The following is a 27500-nucleotide window of genomic DNA, read 5'->3' on the forward strand; positions in this document are numbered from 1 at the left end:
GTGTAAACCACGCTCGAGTCACGAAACTTGTTTGATTGGCTGAGCTGCATCACGTGATGTGATTGGCAATGCATTGTTCGGTGTGTTTCTTGCACCGCCGAACAAGTGCTGTAACGGCTGAATAAGAGGCGACGGTTAAAGTTTAAACTCGGTGCCCAATATGTATAATTCCGAATTATCTGTTGGGTTTTAGTTCCTGGGTCCGGATCCGGTGCACCAGTTGGGAACCTCAGGGAGCCGCAACAGAGAGGCTAAAGAGCCGCAGGTTGCCGACCCCTGTCCAAGAGTAAACCAGCAGGTGGACTGGTACCTCAGAGAATAAACCAGCAGATGGACTGGTACCTCCAAGAGTAAACCAGTAGATGGACTGGTACCTCCGAGAATAAACCAGTAGATGGACTGGTACCTCCGAGAGTAAACCAGCAGATGGACTGGTACCTCCAAGAGTAAACCAGTAGATGGACTGGTACCTCCGAGAATAAACCAGTAGATGGACTGGTACCTCCGAGAATAAACCAGTAGATGGACTGGTACCTCCGAGAGTAAACCAGCAGATGGACTGGTACCTCCTAGAGTAAACCAGTTGATGGACTGGTACCTCCAAGAGTAAACCAGTTGATGGACTGGTACCTCCTAGAGTAAACCAGTTGATGGACTGGTACCTCCTAGAGTAAACCAGTTGATGGACTGGTACCTCCGAGAGTAAACCAGTTGATGGACTGGTACCTCCGAGAGTAAATCATAAGTTACCTTCCACACTGAGACACATTACCTCAGACATGCAGTCTGTGAGTCACAAAGCACCAAATATTATTATTATTATTAATAAGAATAATATCTCACCTGGTTGACTGTCAGCGAGCGTCGCTTCAACGGTTTCGATCTTTATTTCTGTTTCCTGTAAAACAGACACTTGTGATTCTATTGTTCAGATATGAATTATCTTAATTCATTAGATTTATTTGAAATATATATTTTTTATTTATTGAACCTTTATTTAACCAGGTGAGTCCCATTGAGATTAAAAATCTCTTTTTCAAGGGAGACCTGGCCAAGACAGGCAGCAACACAAGAAACACAGTTACAGACAGAAAACACCGAACAAGACAAGTTAAAAGAAACTAAACGTTAAGAGACACGGTCACGTAACCGAGTTCATTTAAAAAACATTGACATTTTTGGGAACCTGCCTCTATTTCTATATATGATAAATTATTCCTCCTAATATGTCAATCAACATATTCATTTATATAATATGATGATTCTTAACTGATCATGTTAATCAGTGTATTGCTCAGGCACACTTCGACACGTGACACGTCCCAGTTGAGGATCGAACCGTCGACCTTCTGGTTCCCAGACGACCCTCTTAACCCAGTGCACCACGGTCGCCCCCCGTTTAAACAGCACGTTGTCTGTTACGTGGTGGAGTGTCAGACGGCAATAGTATTATTCAAACGTATTGTTCAGTTCGTAATGCGTACCGAACCGTGAGCCTCGTACCGACCGGTTCAATAGAATATGTGTATTGTTACACCCCTTATATACTCAGTAAAAGACTTACTACAGACTGGTCCTCTTCAGGTGAGTCTTCCCCGTTGATCACCGGTAGACCTGTGGGCTCACTGGTTGGCTGATCATCATCCACAGGAAGCGACATCACTTCCGGTGGATGATGATCAGGATCGGTGGAGATCTGGTTCACTTCTAACACCACCTCTGTCTGAAGACCGTCTGTAGTTTGATGGGGTGTCATCGGCAGCAGCAGGGGGGCGGGGCTGCTCTGGCCTGTGATTGGTCCGTGGAGCGGCTGGCTGATGATGACCAAAGGCACCTGAGGGTCTCCGCTGGCTCTGCGTCTGGATCTAGAGGAGTTGAGGGTGGCCATGGCCAGAGCTGCAGGGTCGGCAGCTGATTGGTTGATGTCCAGAGAGGAGGCGGGTCCATCTGGGAGATTCAGGACGATGACAAACAGGAAATACCTTTAATTATTTTCTTGTTTTCTTCAGTTCTATTCAAATCTTTCTGATATAAAACCTTTTGCTCTGTCTCACCTGATGGTTTTATCTTATAAACAGTCTGTGTCTTCAGTTCACACTCCAAATGTCCCACTTTGTCCTTCAGAGCTTCATTTTCCGTCACTAAGCTCACACACAGCTCTCTGAAAACTCTGCAGATCTTACGAACAGCTTCTCTGGTCATCAGATGGAGGACGGCCGTCAGCTGATCCTGTAGATAAACAACAAGTTATGGCTATTATTTATGAATTGTTAGATCAATAAATACATTATAAAGTCCATCTTTAATTATTGTTTCTACTTCATTATATTAATTATTAGAACAATAATTACATTATAAAGCCATCGTCCATCGTTATTCAATTTAAGTTACTTGAAATCTCGTTTATGTGGTCTCGCGTGATTTTAACTCCCAGCAAAGCAGGAAGTGACGGTGGGCTTTTCCTCTGAAGCTCTCTAAGCTCCCAGATAAACGTTTACATGTTTATGTATTTATTCATATATGTGAATATATATTGATGTATAACATGTAAATCTAAATACATGTCTTCATGTCCTCTCACCAGTCTCTCTTGTCCGTCCTCCGTCTCTCGGAGGAGAACAGAGACGACTGATTCCACCGCCGCCTCCATGATCAGCTCCGTCTGACACACGAACGTGTCGGTCCGCTCCATCACGGAGGATCTCTGGACCGGAAACGGACCGGTGTTCCGAGCCTCAGAGACGGTAGTCCTGTCCTGGGTCAGCCGTGTCTGTAACTGTCGGAGAAAGTCTGAAACACAAACAGTTTGGATCTTTGTATCCAATATGGCGCTCTGATTACATCCGGTTCACTGCCGAGTACAGACCTTTCAAAGTAAAAGTTTTGTGGACAGATGTGTCCAAACACACATCACACAGGACGTTTTATGTTTATCTGCGATTCGGTTTGTCTGGAGGCTCCTGGATCCGAATCTGGATCCGATCGATTGATTGAATGGAGAGTTCACAGTGTATCATTACATCCGTCTATTCAAACAATAAAGTTACACACTGTAATCCTTCATTGTCTCACACACAACTACCAAAATTAAACAAAATGATATAACAATAAAATATAATTCATATGAATATTCCTTGAACTTCTATTTAAACAATGCAGTTACACAAAGTGACCACCAGTTGGCAGCAAACACGATTCTACAAGTTTGAATTGAATAAAAATACCACAAAACATAACACCATATAAATAAGAAGAAAACTACAACAAATACAAAGTAAAGTAAAAAAAACAGAATACACTTGAATCTCCAGGATAATTTGTTACTGTTACAGTAGTAAGTAGTAGTAATCTTTTTTATATTAAAATACACTTGCCACTTTACTGTTATTTGTTTGTTTAATTAACACATTTTAATATTTTTGTATGTGTAAATAATGTCTGGTATTATTGCGCTGTGTTTATAGTTTATTGTTCAGCACTATTCTCCTTGTATGTGTAAATAAACAGTTCCGAGATGAATTTAGGAACATTTAGATTGTTGCTCTTCAATTAATTTAACACTTTCACCTTCATAACTCTTTCTCAGGATACGTCTATAAAGTATTTAAATGTTACACTCACTCCTCGGTTGTAGATTGAACTAAAGATGAGGAGACTTTCACTTTAAATTGGTTGAAAAACTGGTGGCATCATAAAATACAGAGAAACTTTAACAAAAGACGAGAATGACTTCATTCTTTTTAGCTGCTTGGAGCGAACATCAACGTTAGCTTTTTAACGTTAGCTGATGTTAGTGTTGAGGATGTAACTCGGGTGAACAGACTGAGATCGAGGCGTTTAGCTCAATTCAAGCAATAACATTTGTTTGTAACAGAAGTATTATGTCCAGCAGTTATACGTGCACGGACCTAGAAAAGTTCACTCTGTAGGAGCGAATGAAAAGCTAAAAAGGCGCTTAGACAGAGTGCGCATGCGTTTATGTAAAGGTCCTCCTTTTGGAGCCTATTGGTTAAAGCAAAGTTGCAGGCGAGCTGTGTTTAGCTGTTCAGCGGCCTGGTTGGAGCGCTGGGCATATCCGCCCACACTGGCTCACGTCCGGACCGCCTTCTCTGCATCATCAGTGTGTGTGCATGTTGTTAACACTCGAGGTGCCGAAAGGGTGCAATTCTAAGCTATTTTGAAGTCTCTGTGTGAATAGATAAGAGAGCTCTTCTCCTACTCTAAGATGGCGGTCTTCCGCCCTAATCTGGTGGTTTAAGCAAGTGTTTCTTTTCAGGGCCACAGTATCTGTTTCTATCGTGCGAGCAGGCGCCGGAATGCCCTGCTCGGAGTATTTGACCGACTTACATGTGACCTCACAACTCCGCAATATAAGCATACAAGTATAGCGCATATTATTTACATGATTTATTATTACATTAGCTGGGCGGTAACTTTTACTGATGATATGTAACAAAATATTTAAATGTTAGCATGACTGGATAGTGCAAATTCAAATGATATTATGTTGTTACTCAGAGCTTGGTCCTGCCATGTTTTTGATATACGCGGGAAGGTGCGAGGGCCCGTACATCGCTGCTTGCAGCAGTATTCATTATTACTCGGGCCCGAGCACCAGTGGCGGCTGGTCAATAGAGGGCCAGGGGGCCTGGCCCCACCTTGAGCCACAGAAAAAAAAAAAAATTATAATAATCATAAATTATACAAATTGTCAATATTTCTGTTTTTGAACAATGGAATGTACCCAGTAATATGTGTAAAATGTGATATCTGCGCAAAATATATGCTTTTCCTGCTCGTGCTCTCCGTCTGTGTGTAGACACTCTGAGAACGCGCAGCTTGGGGGGCCTGATCGTTTTGGCCCAAAAGAGGCGGGTCTATGAAGCAGTTTAGCCAATCGCTGATTCAAGATATAAATGAGTGACATACAATTTAGCCAATCAGCGCCCTCAAATAGATTCAGAGTGGGGCCAGAACGATCAGACCCCCTCACTGCGCGTTCTCGTCAGGAGAAGTCTCTACAGGCGAGCACTCCTCCTCCAAGACCCGTTTGAGAGGAGAACTTTGAGGAGATTCTGCAGCCAAAGAGCTGATATCAGATCAGCCTGACCTCACAATCAGACAGCAGACTCGCGGGAAAGGGAAGCAGTACATGAAGCTTCTGTACTAGCTGAACACCAGACAGGTTAGCTAGCTGCATGACGTCATGCTAATCACTTATTTAGCTTTAAAACAACGGGGACGGATCCAGCACGGACAGTTAGGGAGTGAGGGATGAGGAGGTAAGGAAACATGAGAACACCAGGGTAGGGAGTGAGGGATGAGGAGGTAAGGAAACATGAGAACACCAGGGTAGGGAGTGAGGGATGAGGAGGTAAGGAAACATGAGAACACCAGGGTAGGGAGTGAGGGATGAGGAGGTAAGGAAACATGAGAACACCAGGGTAGGGAGTGAGGGATGAGGAAGTAAGGAAACATGAGAACACCAGGGTAGGGAGTGAGGGATGAGGAGGTAAGGAAACATGAGAACACCAGGGTAGGGAGTGAGAGATGAGGAGGTAAGGAAACATGAGAACACCAGGACACACATGAGAACTCTGTCAAGCTACATATTAGACAAAGTGAACATCTTTTCTTCTACATCGCTGTCCTCAGTCTCATCTGCTTAACTTGGTCATGGAGGCATCAACATGTAACAGAGATGTTAAATTAACAGTGAAAATTCATCATAACTTAATTTAACATCAGTATTCATAATTACACTTCATGTTTACTTCTCCTGATCTTTACCTCCTATAACAAGGTCCATAGGACATCTCAATAAATGAACATGTTATATTATATTATGTTATATTATATAATATTATATAAGTGTTATTTACTGATTGTTTTCGTGTTGGAATAAATGTTAAATATTTAACTGCAAAGTAATAATGCGTGTTTGATACTTTAATTGTTTTGCATTAAATCATACTGGGATGTTTGCTGACATTGATAGGACGGCCCTAGAACATGTTCCACCAGCCGCCACTGCCAAGCACCCATATAGTCAGAGAGCAGGACCGATTGAAATTCAAATGTTTGTCACGGCCCGAGCACCGACGTAGTCGGAGCTGAGGACCTTTTGTTTTTCGAATGTTTTTTCTTATTCTTATTTTACGTGTTTCATCGCGAAAAGGAGGTGCTTGGGATACTGGAAAACTTCTGAAATTTGGCACGCAATCCAGAATTTGCGAAAATTGCAGTCTGATTGGGGTGTCCAGCTGCGTTATGAAATATTCGCTCGATAGCGCACCCTATTGAGTAGCCCCAACACTGGGTTTCACCCAGCTGTATGAAATTTGGTAGGTATGTGGATCGGGATGGGACGTACAAAAAATCCTCTTGGAATTGTTCTCTAAACCAAACAGGAAGTCGGCCATTTAGACTTTTATGACGTTTTTCTGACCGTTTCAAGGCGTCGTACTTTAACGAACTCCTCCCAGAGATTTAACCTGATTGACTTCAGATTTGGTCAGTCTGCTCTTGAGACCTTGGCAGTGAAAATTTACTCAAAGATCAAAAAGTTATCGAACTATGTGTCTGTAGCGTGGCGTCAAAGAAACACCATTCGGCGCAAAACAGGAAGTTGTTGGAACACATCTATATGATCATTTAGAATCATAGTAAGAGCGCCACCTAGTGGCAACTGGAAGTTGTAAATTGTGTACTTTGACATCCTGCTCCTCACAGATTAATCAGATCCCTCTCAAATGTTGTCAAACAAGCCTTAAGACCTTGATAATGCTTCATTGTGAAGATTGTAAGAAGTTACTGAAGGACGGCGACGTGGCGGCTCGGCGAATTTCGATCGTTCTCCATGAACGAATAAACTGATGGATCTCGACTCCACATCATCAGATCTTTACCAGATTTCACATGCTTGATTAGACTCCAGGCCTGAAGACATTTGCAGGCCAAATTTGAATCATAGTCATAGCGCCACCTACTGGTAACAGGTAGTTAAAGTCTTTATACTTTGGCTTGTTTCTCTTGGTAGGTAAATCAAATCAACATCAAATTAGTTCCACACAAATATAAGAAGTTCATAATGCCAGATCATGAAGCTTTTGATGTTTTGTGGAACGCCGTTGCCGTGGCAACGCAGTCTTCGTCGTGAAAAACAAAGGTAATTTTGAGGGTCTAAACATGCTCGAAACATAAGCAAACTTGGCACACAGATTTAAAGCCCAAAATGTAGTTACATATTGTGGTTTTAATGCTTCAGAGTGGCAAGTCGGCTCGATAGCGCAAAATTTAGTCGGCACATAAGTGAATTTAGTTTTATGTCTGAAATCACAGCTGATCGTTTCATGAGACAAATAACAATCATTATTGAAGAAAAGAGACACTTTTCAGACTCAGTTGAACTCTGAAGTGTGTTTGTTCATATTTCAACATTTAATCTAATAGACAGGTTTCACCACTGTATCCCAGAATGCTTTGTTTCAGTCTCATGTTACCGTTGACATCACAATAATTAATCAGCTCATTCACATCCATCAATAAATCAATACACTGCATTCATCAAGTCATTTCTTTCTGCAGACACTTATTCATCCACTGCCCCGAAAACTGACCTTCAGGTGAGGGGACCTTCACATTTAATCAGAGGTGTAGTTATCTGAGCAAATAAACCAAACCATCTCCAATTAAACAACAACATCTCTGGTTGTTGAATGTGTCACAGCTCTGAACCGATTTAAACTGCAACTAAACTTGAGTTAAACTTGAATTGAACTGCAGTTCAATGAGAGCTAAATTGAAGTCAAAGTGGAGAAACACTGAAATTAATCTGAAGCTAAATTACAGTTTATCTTGAATTTAATTTGCAGATAAACTGTGGTTGAACTGCGGTTAAACTACAGTTAAACTGCAGATAAACTGCAGATAATGGATGAGACCAAACCAACCAACAGCGTGCCAAAATATTCTCATTTTAAAATAGTTATTTTTTCACCATAATAAAAGCTATTTTAAATATAAAAACATCATCACTTACTGTCTTTTTCATCCACACAGATTCACAGACTGTTTTTTCAATATAAAAACATGTTTGATTGACAGATTTAGGTCATTTTTTTCACACAGAGTAGAGTTTATTAATAACTTTTTTCTCTTTACAGTGTTCTGCTCCACAACTGTCAGACCTTAAGATACATCTGAATCTTTTCCAGTGGTCAGATATAAAAATATCCAGTAGAAAGACGACGGAAAGCTGTGCTACACCTTTACGGCCACGCCTCCCAGCGCTCTGATTTGACTGTTAATTGTTGCTGTTGGCTGAAATCATTTGTTTTTCATGTTTTGTAAAAACTTGAATTTACTTATTTTACATCCACATTAAGTGCTAAATAATAAATATAAATTAAAATGGTTAATCTCTCCACTGATTTTCTGACATTATTTCTTTGACAGTGTCTCAACATCTGGATCGAGACCCACATGAGGTCACTTCATTTATAAAACTGTTCAGATAGATTTGCTCATAATATAAAATCCATTTTATGGATATTTGATTCATTTCTTTGCTTCTCTTTGATGCTGTATTTGTTTGTTTAATATTGATTAATTTGATGAATAAATAATCAAAGGTACAAATTAATATAGGCTAAAGTCATATTTCATGACTTATTTAACTGATTCATGATGTGTAAATGCTAACAGCTCGCGGGGATAACTGGGGGAAGTTAACTGATGAATTTGATTAAACTTTATTGACTCGACTGCTGATTGAAGGCAGTGAAGGGTCAGCAGATACTGTCAATCAAACGATGAGAGAAAAACAGCAGTTTGTAACATGGAGGAGCTGTGGATGTGGTGGCCGTGGCCTGATGGCTTCATCATCATCATCGTCCTCAATGACTATGTTTTCATGCACACTAATATTCCACTATTATTCTGAATGTAATACGGCTCATGTCAACAGCATATTCTGTTTTGATCATCTGAATTTGGTTAGTTTACGGGAGCGTTCTTTGGACGTGTGTTCAGCACATTCACAACATCAACATGACTTCCTGTTCTTCCTGTCTGAGTTTGTTCTTTTGAAGAACCGTGAGAAGAAAAGGTTGAAGAGTGACAACGAGAGAACACCACAGGAGCAAAACGACTGCACATTAACGGTTTTCTTCAGGACGAACGTCATGGGGGCATTTTATGTGAATGGGAAAATGAATGGAATACTCTTTTCATTGGCCACGTTAACCGCTTAGCAGGAATAAGGACAGCATGGTCATTGTTTCTGTGTGCTGTATTTCAGATGGCCGTGTCCCAGAACACCGTGGTGGTCTGTCCGGCGGCCACCGTGGCGTATGGCGGAGGTTGCTTCCTCTTCCAGCTGGGCAGGATAGGCATGCTGTCCTGTTTACAAAGGTTCTTCTCCGGACGCTGACGAGCTTTAATCTCTCGACACAAAACTCTTTTCTTCTCAATCATCTCCATCATGGTGGCATCTCCACAGAGCCACGGCATCTGGAATCAATCAATCAATACATCAATCATCTCTATCATGTTGGCATCTCCACAGATCCATGGCATCTGGAATCAATTAATCAATTAATCAATATCTTCTTGTGTCATTCTCCAGCACTCAGAACCATACAACAGGGTGGATAAACCACAGCTGTGATACAATTTGAGTTTGGTCTTGATAGTGTACTGCTGTGACCTCCATATGTTATTCAGTAGCCTTATCAAGACGATTCTTGATGTCTTTATCTGTGCCCCCATCGTGTCCGACAGTGCTGCCCAAATATGTGAACTCGTCAGTTTTGGGAAGATCTTCTCCGTTAACCTGAATTGGTGAGAGACTTGGAATGTTCAGAGTCATCACTTCTGTTTTCTTTTTGCTGATCTTCAGGCCAATCTTCTGACCAAAATCACTGAGGCGGGATGTTTTCTCCTGCATGTGCCGATGAGTATGTGAAAGAAGAGAGAGATCATCTGCATAGTCTAGATCTTCAAGTGATGAAAATAGTGTCCATCGAATGCCTCTATTTTGGTCTTCAGTTGTTTGTGTCATTACCCAGTCAATAGTAATATTGAAGAGCAAAGCTGACATCACACATCCTTCTCTCACAACTTTCTTCAGTTGGAATTTTTGGAGACTGTTTCCAACCCTGCATGTTAAGTTCGTATAAAAACTTCGGATCACATGAACTATACCTTCAGGGATCCCATAATGCCGCAATAAATTTCATGATGAATGGAGTCAAATGCTTTTTCAAAGTCAACAAAGTTCATATACAGTTCCCTCTGCCACTCTGTGCACTGCTCTGTGATGTTACGTAACGTGAATATGTGATCATTGCAACCGCTACCCTTTCTGAAACCTGCCTGTTCTTCTCGGAGATGTTGGTCTACAGCATCTGTTATTCGATGAATAATAATCGAATCGAACTCTTCAAGTGGTTGAAGAATTGTTGCTGCCAGATTCGGGTCTGCCTTGAAGAGCTCTGCATTGAGGTTATGTGGACCAGGGGTTTTCCTGTTTTTTAAGGATTTAATCGCCCTTATAATTTCATCTTTGGTTGGTGGTTCAATGCTGATATCCAAATCTGCTTCTGCATCTTGGATGTTGGCCTGTGTTGTTGGTGGAGGCCTGTTCAGCACCTCGCTAAAATGCTCCGCCCATCTAGCTTCTTGGTCTGCTTCCGTTGTAAGAAGCTTTCCCTGTTTATCTTCTATTGGTATATCAGATGTCCCCCTGTATTTGCCGCTAATCATCTTGGTTAGCTTGTAGACCTTTCCTTGCTCACCTGTTTTAGCTGCTTCTTCTGCCCATTTGTCAGCTTGTTTTACTGGTTTCTACATATGCTTGCTTTGCTTCAGAGGCGCCGCCCCTTTGCTGGCGACTCTGTCACCTGTGCGACTCTGTCACCTGTCATCTGTCATTCCTCCATCGGGTAACGGGAAGCTGGCCACAGAGACTATATCAAGAGTCACCCATGACCTGCAACGCTCCTCTCCAGACGCGCTGGTTCTTATCAATGGGGATTTGAATCACTGCTCTCTCTCTGCCACTCTACCCTCTTTCAAACAAATGGTGTCATGCCCTACGAGGGCTGATACAACCATCGATTTGTTTTATGTAAACATTAAGGACATTTTTATTTCAAAGATGCTCCCCCCTCTTGGACAATCGGATCATAATCTGATATTATTGACACCCAGCTACTCTCCTTGAATCTGGAAGCTGCCAGTTACGTCCACGTCTGTTGGTGTGTGACGGAGGATGCATGTGAACCGTTCAGAGGGTGCTTTGAGTGCACTGACTGGACTGTTTCTGGAGGATGACAATGATCTGGACAGCATCTCTGATAAAGTCACCAGTTATATTAATTACTGTGTCGAGAATATCATTCCCTGTAAACAAATAAAAACTTTCCCGAATAACAAACCTTGGGTGACAAGGCTGCTATTAATAGGAAGAAAACTGCTTTCCTCAGCGACAAAGACATGATTAAAACTGCCCAAAAGGAATTAAAAGCAATAATCAATCAGGGTAAGCGTAAATACAAGGAAAGGGTTGAAGGACAGATGTCCAACAGTAACACAAGGGGCCTCTGGAACGGCATGAAATCTATTACTGGTTATGGGACCAGCTCTGCCAGCGTCCCTGGTGCTGGGATCAATGTAAATGAAGCAAACCAGTTCTTTGCAAGGTTTGATGAATTTGATTTCTCTGCATCTCACGAGAGCATCCTCTCTTCTCTTGCACCGAGTAGTCCTGAGGACTGTAGCCCAGCTATTGGACTAAATGTTGAGGAGGTTCGACAGCAGCTAAAGCGCCTTAAGGTGAACAAGGCAGCAGGCCCCGACAGTGTCCATCCACACCCTTAAGGTCTGCGCCGACCAGCTGTGCTCAGTCCTTCATTTGATCTTTTCCTTGTCTCTGTCTTCATCGGAAATTCCAGTCATGTGGAAAACATCTTGTTTAGTCCCAATCCCAAAGAAAACCAGTGTGAGGAGTCACGGTCTTACTAACCTGAGACCTATAGCTCTGACGTCGCACATAATGAAATGTTTTGAAAGGGTTGTCCTGGGTCACCTGAGTACACAGGTCTCAGTCTTCCAAGATCCTTTGCAGTTTGCATACAGGAAGGGTGTAGGGGTAGATGATGCACTACTTTTATGCTCCACACTATTTATAGTCATCTTGCAACAACTGCCAGCTCTGTTAGGATCATGTTCTTTGACTTTTCCAGTGCTTTTAATACAATCCACCCGCACCTTTTAGCTAAAAAACTACCTTTATCACTCATTGATCACTTTCTACCTTTATCACTCATTGATCACTTTCTACCTTTATCACTCATTGATCACTTTCTACCTTTATCACTCATTGATCACTTTCTAGCTTTATCACTCATTGATCACTTTCTACCTTTATGACTCATTAATCACTTTCTACCTTTATCACTCATTGATCACTTTCTACCTTTATGACTCATTGATCACTTTCTACCTTTATGACTCATTGATCACTTTCTACCTTTATCACTCATTGATCACTTTCTACCTTTATCACTCATTGATCACTTTCTACCTTTATGACTCATTGATCACTTTCTACCTTTATGACTCATTGATCACTTTCTACCTTTATCACTCATTGATCACTTTCTACCTTTATCACTCATTGATCACTTTCTACCTTTATCACTCATTGATCACTTTCTACCTTTATCACTCATTGATCACTTTCTACCTTTATCACTCATTGATCACTTTCTACCTTTATCACTCATTGATCACTTTTTGATGTTGGCTGACGGTACTTGTGGCTATTTCATTAGAATGAAATGTCATAATGTGAATAATTGTGACGCAATCATGTGAATACAACTGGAAGCTATTTTGTTGAGTTGCCTCTATGTGAGAAAGGAAAGAGTGTTGCTTTAATAAAGTCTCGGTTCAGACTCTATGCAATTATTTTATTACCTTCATAAGTATAGACACAACTCATAACCCTTGGCAGAAATTACATGATGTGCTTCTGAAGTTGGTGAAATTAAATAGTTTATTCATCATAAACACTCAACAGGAACACAAAGTTTCAGATTTCATGTCAATGTACATCATCATCATGACACGAGAGAGTAAAGTTTGTGAGAGAATCATAGTCAACTGGTGGGTCGGTGCTACAGCTTAGAGGGGTTAGGTTCATGTGGGCTCAGTTTGGGTTAGGTTGTTATTAGTGTAAATAAATGTAAAATAATGGATCAAGTTTGAATGAGATCTATTAAAATGCTTCAGTGTAAGTATAATCAGTGAACATTTAATGTTAGTATTAAGTAAGGTTTGTTCGTTTAAAGATCGTATGAATGAAAGTTTGTTAGTGTCAGTGTTACAGTATTACAGCCCGTTCTCATTCCCATGGCGTCAAATCAAACCAACACTTTGTCACACCCTTTAGATTCTGTATGCCATGCAGTAGGCTTTGTAGTTACTACAATGTTAACATATTTGTGTCAATATAAGACACTCAGACAAAATGCTTAGAGTGTGATGACGTAGGGTGGGAGTAGAGGTGAGTGGGTCAAACAAAACACAGGACTTTCAACCAGGAGACCAGTGTCCTTGTCCCATAGTGTTGTTGAATTATTTTTAAATTGCGTGAGTGATGTTTGTGTTGTGTTTTCTGAACCAAATATTTGACAACAGGAGGTTATCAAATATGTGGTTATGTGACCGTACTGGAGTGTCATAGTTTGATGTGCTGGACTGCAGTGTGTTAGAAAGTGATGCCAGGGTCTAACCAAGCATCAGTATGGGAAGAGTTGGAATGAGAACGTGTTGCGTATTACTTCACTTTAAACATCGACAAATTCATTGAAATGTCAGTTTTTAGAATTCATGTTGAGACAGAATAGAAAAAACATTAAATTCATCACCAAATACTTTACACACAAATTAACTTATGAAATGTTCCTGAAACAAAGTAAAGAAAACACTTGTTCACTGGTTTACATGTTTACAGTTCAGATGTCAGTCAGCTGATGCATCAAAGCTTCAGTTTGTGAAATGTTTTTACGGTTTGTCGTTCAGTGACGTTGAATCCTGTGTGGAATATAAAGTCTCCAATTATTTATCGACATAAAAAATTAAAAAATTAAACTGCTGTTTGTCACCTGATTTACAAAATGGATCTAAACTACAGACAAGTAACACAGACGCATTGACGGGTAGATTGGTACGAGACAGACCGTTGGACAGGTAAACACACAGGTAGACTGACAGATGGACACATATCTACAGATATCCTACCTGGCTAAGGGCGGGATGATGCAGCTCGTACACGTGACGATGTGGCATCACACCTGGTGAAGGAACTCCTGAAGCTGATGCTGAACGGCCAAGTTTACACACCAACTTTGATTCTGCAGATTAGATTGTTTTTACATCAATCCAAAAAAACTGATTACGGAAGAAATTTCACTTGCTTTTTACCTCATCTGACAGTGTAAGCACAACATTCACTGCAATATATTAGGGAGACAAAAATACAAAAGGGCAGAATCAAGCTACTCCTCAGACTCTGATGATCAGCTTCTGAGTCCAAACTGAAAATCTCATTTAATCCTGACCTCCTGTTATCATCTTTACATTTAGACCTGACCTCCTGTTATCATCTTTACATTTAGACCTGACCTCCTGTTATCATCTTTACATTTAGACCTGACCTCCTGTTATCATCTTTACATTTAGACCTGACCTCCTGTTATCATCTTTACATTTAGACCTGACCTCCTGTTATCATCTTTACATTTAGACCTGACCTCCTGTTATCATCTTTACATTTAGACCTGACCTCCTGTTATCATCTTCACATTTAGACCTGACCTCCTGTTATCATCTTCACATTTAGACCTGACCTCCTGTTATCATCTTCACATTTAGACCTGACCTCCTGATATCATCTTTACATTTAGACCTGACCTCCTGTTATCATCTTTACATTTAGACCTGACCTCCTGTTATCATCTTCACATTTAGACCTGACCTCTGTTATCATCTTCACATTTAGACCTGACCTCCTGATATCATCTTCCCATTTAGCATTTAGACCTGACCTCTGTTATCATCTTCACATTTAGACCTGACCTCTTGTTGTCATCTTCACATTTAGACCTGACCTCTTGTTGTCATCTTCACATTTAGACCTGACCTCTTGTTATCATCTTCACATTTAGACCTGACCTCTTGTCATCATCTTCACATTTAGACCTGACCTCTGTTATCATCTTCACATTTAGACCTGACCTCTGTTATCATCTTCACATTTAGACCTGACCTGTTATCATCTTCACATTTAGACCTGACCTCTTGTTATCATCTTCACATTTAGACCTGACCTCTTGTTATCTTCACATTTAGACCTGACCTCTTGTTATCATCTTTACATTTAGACCTGACCTCTTGTTATCATCTTTACATTTAGACCTGACCTCTTGTTATCATCTTCACATTTAGACCTGACCTCTTGTTATCATCTTCACATTTAGACCTGACCTCTTGTTGTCATCTTCACATTTAGACCTGACCTGTTATCATCTTCACATTTAGACCTGACCTCTTGTTATCTTCACATTTAGACCTGACCTGTTATCATCTTCACATTTAGACCTGACCTCTTGTTATCATCTTTACATTTAGACCTGACCTCTTGTTATCATCTTCACATTTAGACCTGACCTCTTGTTATCATCTTCACATTTAGACCTGACCTCTTGTTGTCATCTTCACATTTAGACCTGACCTGTTATCATCTTCACATTTAGACCTGACCTCTTGTTATCATCTTCACATTTAGACCTGACCTCCTGTTATCATCTTCACATTTAGACCTGACCTCTGTTATCATCTTCACATTTAGACCTGACCTCTTGTTATCATCTTCACATTTAGACCTGACCTCTTGTTATCATCTTCACATTTAGACCCGACCTCTTGTTATCATCTTCACATTTAGACCTGACCTCTTGTTATCATCTTCACATTTAGACCTGACCTCTTGTTATCATCTTCACATTTAGACCTGACCTCTTGTTATCATCTTCACATTTAGACCTGACCTGTTATCATCTTCACATTTAGACCTGACCTCTTGTTATCATCTTCACATTTAGACCTGACCTCTGTTATCATCTTCACATTTAGACCTGACCTCTTGTTATCATCTTCACATTTTGACCTGACCTCTTGTTATCATCTTCACATTTAGACCTGACCTCTTGTTATCATCTTCACATTTAGACCTGACCTCTTGTTATCATCTTCACATTTAGACCTGACCTGTTATCATCTTCACATTTAGACCTGACCTGTTGTTATCATCTTCACATTTAGACCTGACCTGTTATCATCTTCACATTTAGACCTGACCTCTGTTATCATCTTCACATTTAGACCTGACCTCTTGTTATCATCTTCACATTTAGACCTGACCTCTTGTTATCATCTTCACATTTAGACCTGACCTCTTTTTATCATCTTCACATTTAGCATTTAGACCTGACCTCTTGTTATCATCATCTGTTATCATCTTCACATTTAGACCTGACCTCTGTTATCATCTTCACATTTAGACCTGACCTCTTGTTATCATCTTCACATTTAGACCTGACCTCTTGTTATCATCTTCACATTTAGACCTGACCTCTTTTTATCATCTTCACATTTAGCATTTAGACCTGACCTCTTGTTATCATCATCTGTTATCATCTTCACATTTAGACCTGACCTCTGTTATCATCTTCACATTTAGACCTGACCTCTTGTTATCATCTTCACATTTAGACCTGACCTCTTGTTGTCATCTTCACATTTAGACCTGACCTGTTATCATCTTCACATTTAGACCTGACCTCTGTTATCATCTTCACATTTAGACCTAACCTCTTGTTATCATCTTCACATTTAGACCTGACCTCTTGTTGTCATCTTCACATTTAGACCTGACCTGTTATCATCTTCACATTTAGACCTGACCTCTTGTTGTCATCTTCACATTTAGACCTGACCTGTTATCATCTTCACATTTAGACCTGACCTCTTGTTATCATCTTCACATTTAGACCTGACCTCTTGTTGTCATCTTCACATTTAGACCTGACCTGTTATCATCTTCACATTTAGACCTGACCTCTGTTATCTTTACATTTAGACCTGACCTCTGTTATCATCTTCACATTTAGACCTGACCTGTTATCATCTTTACATTTAGACCTGACCTCTTGTTATCATCTTCACATTCAAACCTGACCTCCTCCTCCAGACAGCATCATGGTGGGGCTGACAGATGACCTCCCCATCCTGCTTGAAACTGGACTGGACTGTCCGTCTCCGTCTTTACTGTCATGTCTTGGCAGAGACCTGGAGTCGCCTACAGAGACACAACAAGATAAAGACAGAAGAGCGAGTCAGGATGAGAGAATTAAACTATACTTTGTTTCCTATAAACTGTAATGTATTTGTCCAAGATGACATAGAATCAATCTGCAAGACCAATAACCCCAAACAGAGACAGATAACCAGCAGTTAGATGGTCTAGAATGAAACTTCAATGACTAAAGAATGCATGATAACCTGTAAGATAAAGAATAAGAACTTAAAGAACTCTCCAGGTTGTTTCTCATGCTCTTTGGAGATGAACGTCTCTGTGAAGTGTTGGAGGTCAGGAGGCTGCAGCAGGAAGTGAAACTCTCAAACCCATTTACCATTTACAGGGCCAAGGTTGCTCCAGTTCTTCATTTCCTTTTCTTATCGTTGATGAAATGCTCTCAATTTAGATATTACATTGCCATTATCTTCAAGGTTTTAGGCGTTTTGAGAGGTAGATCAGGATCATTAAAAGAAACTGTCCCTTTGATAAAGAACAAAGTGATTAATTCCTTTTTCTCTCTGGCATCAGACTCAACATCTCAAAGTGTAAAATCTTATGTCTGTGCTACACTGAAGACATTTTAATCCGTGATGTATCAGTAAAAAAGTATTGAATACCTTAGGATTCATATTTAAAACATCTTAATGAACGACAGGAAAATTATTTCAAGACAAAAATTCAAAAAACTAAATAAATTCAATATGTGGCTTTGAAGGGATTTGTCCAAAAATACATAAATAACTTTTATTGGGTAAAATAAATGTTCTTATTTATAAAAGCAGGTTTGAGAGTTGAAGGTTGTATTGAGATACTTGACTTCATGGATGTAAACCATAACTTCAAATTAAAATGGTTGAGAGATTATTTTAAAGCTCCAGAATACTTTTGGTACAAATGCTATCGTGGAATCCTTTGGAATTAAACCAGAGACCTACACGGCTATTGATGGCAAAATCATTGTGGAAGATGAACTTTTAAACTTTCTCGTCATCAAAATGAAAACTGAGTCAGGACGATATTATTTTATTAGCTGTGAACCATTTCGGGTCGGATTGGATTGAGAGTTCAAAGAATGCTCTTTTTGAACTCTGCCCAAGCTCCAGTCAACGTTTTGTAGCGATAAGGGGCACAAAAGGACGCAAATAATATCAAGAGTTGTTTGAAACTACTTCATGAGGCTGAGAACATCCCTCGCTTTGTGTCTCATTACAGAGACGAATGTCCGCCTGTGGCTTTCAACACGCTTGACGTTTCTTGCCTGCTCGGTCTAAGCACGGACATGGCCTCCATGAAACATGCTGTGTGTGCAGACAAATGTCTGCGAGGGTCTCCGTGTGATAACAGCGGATATAAACCAACGCACATGCAGGTTTGAGCAGCCGAGCTTGGGCGGAAGGGGTCCGCTGATTCGCCAGGTCAACGAGGAGGCACCGAGCCGGGGCATGGAAGGTGTAACTCAGGTATATGGAGCCTCGGTCCTGGAGCAACCTGACCTCAGCAGAGGGGTTGCACCCATTGCTCAGGATAACGAGGAGGCACGAGCTGGAGTGTAGCGCCGGCGCCTGGACCCTCGGATCTGGACCCTCGGCCCTGGACCCTCGGCCCTGGACCCTCGGATCTGGACCCTCGGCCCTGGACCCTTGGTCCTGGATGCCGGCGCAACGGAGGGAGCCTGGAATGCGGAGCGCGAAAACGCCGCGGCCATGTCACCTGTGTGGAGCCGTGTAGTACGAGAGGGACTAAAGCATACGACTGAAACAGCCCAGAGCCCGGCCAGATCCTTCCAGAAAGAAGAAGTCTACCGGTATTGTTGGAACCAGTGCTGGGGAAACATACAAACTATAAAGACTAAACTGGTGAGTGGATTCGCTACAGAATTCTCGCCCGACTTGGACTCTGACACACTGGCGGGGGGGGGGTCGCCATTCTGTGGCGTAAAAAATATGATCCACTGATCAGTGTGATTAGACTAGAGGTGGACTGGTGCACAGCAGTTAAAGTTGTACATAATAACAATGTTTTTGTTTACACTCCTTATGAAAGTGCTCAAAATGAGGATGAATACCTTCATCGGCTCGCTTTTATAAGTTATTTTATCAAAGAGAGTGCATATACAAGCATATTTGTTGTGGGGGATATGAACGCTGATATCTCAGATAATAACTCCCTGTTTGGTCAACACCTCATGCAATTTTGTCAAGATAGCAAGTTGGTTCTTTCCAGTAAAGTCATGTTGCCAGTAAATAGAATACAGAAGATGATTTCTTGCATTACAACTCACAAACTGATAAGAGCCGAAGTAATATTGAATTACCACTTGATGCAATTCTGTGTGGCAACATTAACTGTAAAAACCAAAACCACTATGCCTAATGTATGATAACATTGTGAATTGTCTAAATAATCTAAGTAAATCGTTCTGCAAAAAAAGTTCAGGGGGGTTATCTAATAAACAATCACCTGTCCTTATATGGTGTTTAGAGGGTGTCCTGCTTTAATGACTGTCGTCCGGTGGCACTGAACGGCTAGTCATGTCACATTCCACCCCCCCCCCCCCCCCCCCCGGACCCTTTCCAGTTTGCATACCGTGCCAAGCGGTCCACAGAGGATGCAATCTGCTCTGCTCTCCACCCAGCCCTCACCCATCTGGACTCAAAGGACTCATATGTGAGAATGCTGTTCATAGACTTTAGTTCAGCATTCAACACCATAATCCCACAAAAACTCATCTTCAAACTTGAGCAGCTGGGGCTCAACACCTCGCTGTGTAACTGGCTGCTGGACTTCCTCAGCGAGAGGCCACAAGCAGTACGTGTCAGCAACAACACCTCGAGCAGCATCACACTGAGCACAGGGGCCCCTCAGGGCTGTGTGCTCAGTCCACTGCTCTTCACCTTGCTGACACACGACTGCACTACAACCTACAGCACCAATCACATGGTCAAGTTCACAGACGACACAACTCTGGTTGGTCTCATCACCAACGACGATGAGACCCACTATTGGAAGGAGGTCAGCCTTCTGACCACGTGGTGCAGAGACAACAACCTCCTTCTGAATAACAGCAGACCAAGGAGATTATTGTTGACTTCCGGAGAGGCCACACTCAACACCACCACTGACCATCAATGGTGCTGATATAGAGAGAGTGAGCAGCACCAAATTCCTGGGGGTGGACATCAGTGAGGACCTCTCGTGGACAGCCAACACAACATCACTGGCAAAGAAAGCCCAGAGGCGCCTCTACTCTCTCTGCAAACTGAATAAGGCAAGAACACCCTCACTCCCCTCACTGCCCTCACTCCCCTCACTGCCCTCACTCTCCTCACTGCCCTCACTGCCCTCACTCCCCTCACTGCCCTCACTCCCCTCACTCTCCTCACTCCCTTCACTGCCCTCACTCCCCTCACTCCCCTCACTCCCCTCACTCCCCTCACTCTCCTCACTCCCCTCACTGCCCTCACTGCCCTCACTGCCCTCACTGCCCTCACTCCCCTCACTCTCCTCACTCCCCTCACTCCCTTCACTGCCCTCACTCCCCTCACTGCCCTCACTCCCCTCACTCCCCTCACTCCCCTCACTCCCCTCACTCTCCTCACTCCCCTCACTGCCCTCACTCCCCTCACTCCCCTCACTCTCCTCACTCCCTTCACTGCCCTCACTCCCCTCACTCCCCTCACTGCCCTCACTCTCCTCACTCCCCTCACTGCCCTCACTCTCCTCACTCTCCTCACTCTCCTCACTCTCCTCACTCCCCTCACTGCCCTCACTCTCCTCACTGCCCTCACTGCCCTCACTCTCCTCACTCTCCTCACTCCCCTCACTCTCCTCACTCCCCTCACTGCCCTCACTCTCCTCACTCTCCTCACTGCCCTCACTCTCCTCACTCTCCTCACTCTCCTCACTCTCCTCACTCTCCTCACTCTCCTCACTCTCCTCACTCTCCTCACTCCCCTCACTCCCCTCACTGCCCTCACTCTCCTCACTGCCCTCACTGCCCTCACTCCCTTCACTGCCCTCACTCCCCTCACTCCCTTCACTGCCCTCACTCCCCTCACTGCCCTCACTGCCCTCACTCCCCTCACTGCCCTCACTCCCCTCCCTGCAGGACATATACGACACTCGCCTCACCCGCAAAGTGACCATGATTGTGCGACTCCAGCCACCCCTCACACAGTCTCTTCAGCCTCCTGCCCTCTGGGAGAAGCTACCGGAGCCTCCGTGCTCGCACCACCAGACTCTCAAACAGCTTCGTCCACCAGGCTGTTAGGAAGCTGAACTCTCTCCCTCCTCTCTTTAAGACTCTATGTCTGACTGCTGCTAAATACAGAATGACAGATTTTTTCTCATTATATATGTTGTCTCAATGTTTTTTAATCTATTTGCACTGTATTCACTTTATATGTTTATATGTTGGACTGGAGAGAAACATCTTTTCAACTCCTCTGTATGTTGGGTGCATATTGTGGAATTGACAATAAAGCTGACTTTGAACTTTGTTTCTTTTACTTCTTTCAAATTTGATTTGACCCTGTCTTGTCTTTCTTGACTGTATGTAAAGTCCAGGAACTCTCACTTTTTAACACTTTGGACTCTCACTATTTAGGAAAAATAGTGTTTTACGCAGTTTACTGATATAGTACATATTTATTTCGGATGAAGAGTTACCCTCACCCTCCTCGCTATTTCAGCCTCCTGATCTTTTTTTCCAGCCCATGTCTAGCTGACGTAAGACTGATGTAGAATTGATAGACTGACTATAATGATGTAGTACAGATGTTGTTCAGATGTAACACTGACTGTTATTTATTGCCTTCACCCTCCCTGTTCTTCCTGCCTGTTGATCCTGGTTTTACCACCTGTCTACTAGATGTAAAACTGGTTCTAAACTGTTGTAGTTCTGTTGTAGTCATAGTACTGTTAAAGAACTCATGCAGAACTGAATATGTACCTTCACTCCCTCTGCTTTTCCTGCCTCCTGTCACTTTCTTCATCACCTGTCGACCTGAGGTAAACAGGTTGTTGAGTTCATCCAATGGGCTTGTGGGTGTCTGTGACCTCATCGACACGTTCTGCATGGAACCATGGGTGGAGGAGGAGTTACTCAGTTTAGCCCCGGCCTCCCCGGCCCTGTGTGAGGATGAGGAAGAGGAAGAGCGGGGCATACTTCCTCCTGCCATCAAAGCGTCATACGGTGGGGGTCTCTTCAGGCACAGGGGAGTCAAAGAGCGACCCATGCTGACCGGAGAAGGACATGCTGATTGGCTGCGGGGGTAACCATGCCCACTGTGGGCGGAGCCAGACGACTTGTAGAGGTTGGAGTGGAGAGGTGGAGCTGATGAGCGGCCGGAGGAGGTGATGGTGTTTGTGGAGGCCAGGTCCCGCTCCCGGTCTTGGTCTCGGTCCCGCTCTTTGCGATGGTGGGTGGAGCTCTGAGGATATTCGACACCACCCGACTTGCTGTAGGAGGCATTATCCATCATGGGCAGCCGTGTGACCTCTAAAGGGGTGAGGGGGGACTCATCAGAATTCGGGGAGCACTGAGCCGGGAGGGGGGGGAAGACGAGCAGCGGTGGGCGGTGAGTCAGGAGGTTGGGGAAAGGTGGAGGGATGTCGCAGAGAGAGCCACGGACCGTCCAGGCTTCAGGATCTATGATGGTGGAGTGAGCATCCTGCAGGAAGTCCTCCAACATTGGATACTTCATCTCCTCGTACACCGACTCGCTCTGCTCGTCCTTCACATCTTCTTGACCTTTTAACTCTCGCATGATGTTTCCCACCATCTCAATGTAGACGGGCTCCTCGTCGTCCGTGTCCCTCGATGCCTGACTCTGACTCTGGGATAAAGATTTATCCCATCGCAAGGAAGACTTCTTGTTGCCTTGGTTATGGATGTAAGATTCATCAAAGGAGGTGCTGAGCTGAGTGCTTGGGTTCCTTTTAGGTTTGGGTGGAGGCAGCTTCCTGTAGTCTTCACTGTTGAGATGACATCGAGCTGCAAACAAACAGACAGACTGATGTTAGAATCTGAAGCTTCATCACTTCTGAAAGAAAAATTCTTAAATATGGGACAGATGTCGTGTTCAACCAACAGGTGTCGTGTTCAACCAACAGGTGTCGTGTTCAACCAACAGGTGTCGTCGGGTGTTCTCACCTTCAGCCTGCTCCGAAGTCTCTTTGGTCTCTTGAGTATCTTTCTTGGTGACTCTGGAGCTTCCATTCACCATCTCAGAACTGCTGCTCAGTTTGGTGTTGGGGTCTCTCTTGGGTTTGGGCGGAGGTCTTTTACAGTTTGGATTGGAGTCGTCTTCTCCACCCACCGAGTGGAGGGACTGGGATCGGACAGTGAAGCCCTGACTTGGTGGCGGCATACGGTCCTGTGGTGCCGGCATCGTCATGAAACCCATCCTGAAATGTTTTCCAGAGTATGCCCCGTCTGTTGCCATGGCTACATCTTCACCAATCCTGGATGGACCAGTGGAGAGACAAAGTTGTAGATCATCAACCAATCACACAACACCCGAGTGTCACGAACCAAAACTAATCTGATTAACAACTCACTACAATACCACTGTTATTTGAAATTACTGTACTGAATACATTCTTCATGAATAAACACATTTTAATCAGAATCTGAACAGTCACAGGAAGCAGTTGACTTCAGTAACTTCCTGTTTGTTCCTACGACAGACAACATGAACTGGAAGTTTTCTTTACAAAGTAAGTTGGACAAAGAGACATGCTTACTTTACATCAGCTGGCTCGACAAAGTCTAAAACTCCAGTCAGACAAGTCAAGAATCAACTATCACGATGGTGGTTATCAACTGTGGTTTGCTACACTTCCACTGCATGGTACATTATGCTGATTCAGCAGCATTCACACTATTGAGATCCACATTTTTAATTCAACGTCTTCAACTTCAATTTCGTTGACATGTTAAACATCTACATTCAGCAGTGGTCACGTGTTTAAGCTTTTATCTGTTTGTGTGTTCTACCTCTTGATGGCCTCTTCCTGTCGTCTCTTCTTCTGGTGTTTTTCCTGCAGGTAGGTCCAGTTGTTCTGGTTGCGGATGCGGTCGCTCTCTCTGGCGATGTCAGAGGCGTTTTGGATCACCAGACCATCGTACGTTCGAAGGCCACTCTCCTCCACATATTGACAAAAACTCCTGAAGGAAGACGCCTCCTCCTGAGATGTCATGACTCTCCAGAAGACCTGAGGAGGATCACAAAGGACCATGTCTCTGTAGATAACACTGGTTACAGTCTGTCTCCGATATTCATTCAGTGAACAAAATAAGAGCACGAGGTCTCGTGTAGAATCAGAGGAGCTAGTTACACAGAAGCACAAGTTACAGGAATGGACTAAATGTTGATCTATCCTGTTCTCCTGTTCTACTTGTTAATATGTCAACTCTACCACTGACATACTTAACCACTGAAATGCTTAACTCTACCACTGACATACTCTACCACTGAAATGCTTAACTCTACCACTGACATACTCTACCACTGAAATGCTTAACTCTACCACTGACAGTCAACTCTACCACTGACACACTTAACTCTACCACTGACAGTCAACTCTACCACTGACAGTCAACTCTACCACTGACATACTTAACTCTACCACTGACATACTTAACTCTACCACTGACATACTTAACTATACCACTGACACACTTAACTCTACCACTGACATAGTCAACTCTACCACTGACACACTTAACTCTACCACTGACACACTTAACTCTATCACTGACACACTTAACTCTACCACTGACACACTCAACTCTACCACTGACACACTTAACTCTACCACTGACACAGTCAACTCTACCACTGACACACTTAACTCTACCACTGACACACTTAACTCTACCACTGACACACTTAACTCTACCACTGACACACTTAACTCTACCACTGACACACTTAACTCTACCACTGACACACTTAACGCTACCACTGACACACTTAACTCTACCACTGACACACTTAACTCTACCACTGACACACTTAACTCTACCACTGACACACTTAACTCTACCACTGACACACTTAACTCTACCACTGACATACTCAATTCTACCACTGACATACTTAACTCTACTACTGACACTCAACTCTACCACTGACATACTCTACCACTGACATACTTAACCACTGACATAGTTAACTCTACCACTGACATGCTTAACCACTGACATACTTAACTCTACCACTGATACTTAACCACTGACATACTTAACTCTACCACTGACACACTTAACTCTACCACTGACACACTTAACTCTACCACTGACACACTTAACTCTACCACTGACATAGTCAACTCTACCACTGACACACTTAACTCTACCACTGACACACTTAACTCTACCACTGACATAGTCAACTCTACCACTGACACACTTAACTCTACCACTGACATAGTCAACTCTACCACTGACACACTTAACTCTACCACTGACACACTTAACTCTACCACTGACACGGTTAACTCTACCACTGACATGGTCAACTCTACCACTGACACACTTAACTCTACCACTGACACACTTAACTCTACCACTGACACACTTAACTCTACCACTGACATAGTCAACTCTACCACTGACATACTTAACTCTACCACTGACATACTCAACTCTACCACTGACACACTTAACTCTACCACTGACACACTTAACTCTACCACTGACACACTTAACTCTACCACTGACACACTTAACTCTACCACTGACACACTTAACTCTACCACTGACACACTTAACTCTACCACTGACACACTTAACTCTACCACTGACACACTTAACTCTACCACTGACATACTTAACTCTACCACTGACACACTTAACTCTACTACTGACACTCAACTCTACCACTGGCACACTTAACTCTACCACTGACACACTTAACTCTACCACTGACACACTTAACTCTATCACTGACACACTTAACTCTACCACTGACACACTTAACTCTACCACTGACATACTTAACTCTACCACTGACACACTTAACTCTACCACTGACACACTTAACTCTACTACTGACACTCAACTCTACCACTGGCATACTCTACCACTGACATAGTTAACTCTACCACTGACATAGTTAACTCTACCACTGACATGCTTAACCACTGACATACTTAACTCTACCACTGATACTTAACCACTGACATACTTAACTCTACCACTGACATACTCTACCACTGACATACTTAACTCTACCACTGACATACTCTACCACTGAGTCAACTACCACTGAGTCCAGTCTGGAAGAGGACTCTGAGTCCAGTTGCGAGGAGGACTCTGATGGGGATGGCAGCTGCAGGAGCTCTGGATACTACAGCTGGAGGAGATAAAGGAGTTTCTGAGGAGGAGTAAGAACGTGAGAGGAGCCAGAGTGGAGGACTACCTCTCTGACAAGGAGCAGCTCTCCAGCTCTGCCAGATCTCACATGAGGAGCAAGGACAGAGGAGGTCTCACGAAGCAGGAAGGATACAGACTCAAGAAAATAGTTCACAAAGTGAACAAAGAACTGGACAAAGAGGGCGCTAAGTGAGAGTCAGATCTCAGCCTACAGACAATTAAAGACACGTTCATGTTTGTTGATAAAGAAACATGTGGTTCAAAGACAATAAAGGTTTTCTAAAAATCAAAAAAAATCTCTCTCTCTCTCTCTCTCCCCCCCTCTCAGTCTCTCGTCCTTCTAAAAATGGAACAGGGAGTCAGCTGGTGGTAACCTAGCAACAGCAGCATCTCTCAGAGGAGCATGATGTAATGCTTCCTGTCCTCAGTGAGGAAGAGGAGAACTAAAAGAGGAGAAGGGGAGATAAGGAAAGAAGGAAGAGAGGGGGAGGGCCCAGGTGTTGGAGAAGGAGACAGCAAAGGGAGTGTGTGTTGGGGGGGGGGGGGGGGGCTTCCAGTTTAGACAGAAACCAGCAAGAGAAGTCCAGCGGTCCGGTCTGTCTGTTGATCTGATCTCAGAGCAGATCCAAGCGTTCCAGCTCACTTTACTGGATCCAAGAGCGGATGGTACCAGTGGTACCAGTGGTACCA

The 27500-nt window shown here is 43.0% G+C and overlaps 2 protein-coding genes across 3 annotated transcripts in view; both read right to left on the reverse strand.

Moving 5' to 3' along the window:
- LOC306779538 (uncharacterized protein) overlaps nucleotides 1–2692 on the reverse strand; it is a gene marked incomplete at its 5' end in the record, with an annotated part of 7272 nt that extends 4580 nt beyond the window's left edge. The window contains 4 exons of the mRNA XM_079271502.1: nucleotides 844–898; nucleotides 1565–1947; nucleotides 2055–2229; nucleotides 2582–2692. Of these exons, the coding sequence (XP_079127628.1) occupies nucleotides 844–898; nucleotides 1565–1947; nucleotides 2055–2229; nucleotides 2582–2692 (724 nt within the window). The remainder of the gene's footprint in view (nucleotides 1–843; nucleotides 899–1564; nucleotides 1948–2054; nucleotides 2230–2581) is intronic.
- A 6605-nt stretch (nucleotides 2693–9297) lies between these two features.
- nyap2a (neuronal tyrosine-phosphorylated phosphoinositide-3-kinase adaptor 2a) overlaps nucleotides 9298–27500 on the reverse strand; it is a gene marked incomplete at its 3' end in the record, with an annotated part of 19312 nt that continues 1109 nt past the window's right edge. Inside the window, exons 2-7 of one of the 2 annotated variants that reach the window (XM_079271371.1) lie at nucleotides 24429–24646; nucleotides 23583–23893; nucleotides 22380–23423; nucleotides 17309–17428; nucleotides 14311–14423; nucleotides 9298–9513 (exon numbers count right to left, since the gene is read on the reverse strand). In XM_079271371.1, coding sequence (XP_079127497.1) covers nucleotides 9298–9513; nucleotides 14311–14423; nucleotides 17309–17428; nucleotides 22380–23423; nucleotides 23583–23893; nucleotides 24429–24631 — 2007 coding nt within the window. In that variant the 5' untranslated portion in view covers nucleotides 24632–24646. Of the gene's footprint in view, nucleotides 9514–13057; nucleotides 14104–14310; nucleotides 14424–17308; nucleotides 17429–22379; nucleotides 23424–23582; nucleotides 23894–24428; nucleotides 24647–27500 lie in introns of those variants that run through there. The other variant, XM_079271372.1, reaches the window with a different exon arrangement.

The sequence above is a fragment of the Melanostigma gelatinosum genome (assembly GCF_949748355.1).
Source record: "Melanostigma gelatinosum genome assembly, chromosome: 7".
NCBI classification, from domain to species: domain Eukaryota; kingdom Metazoa; phylum Chordata; class Actinopteri; order Perciformes; family Zoarcidae; genus Melanostigma; species Melanostigma gelatinosum.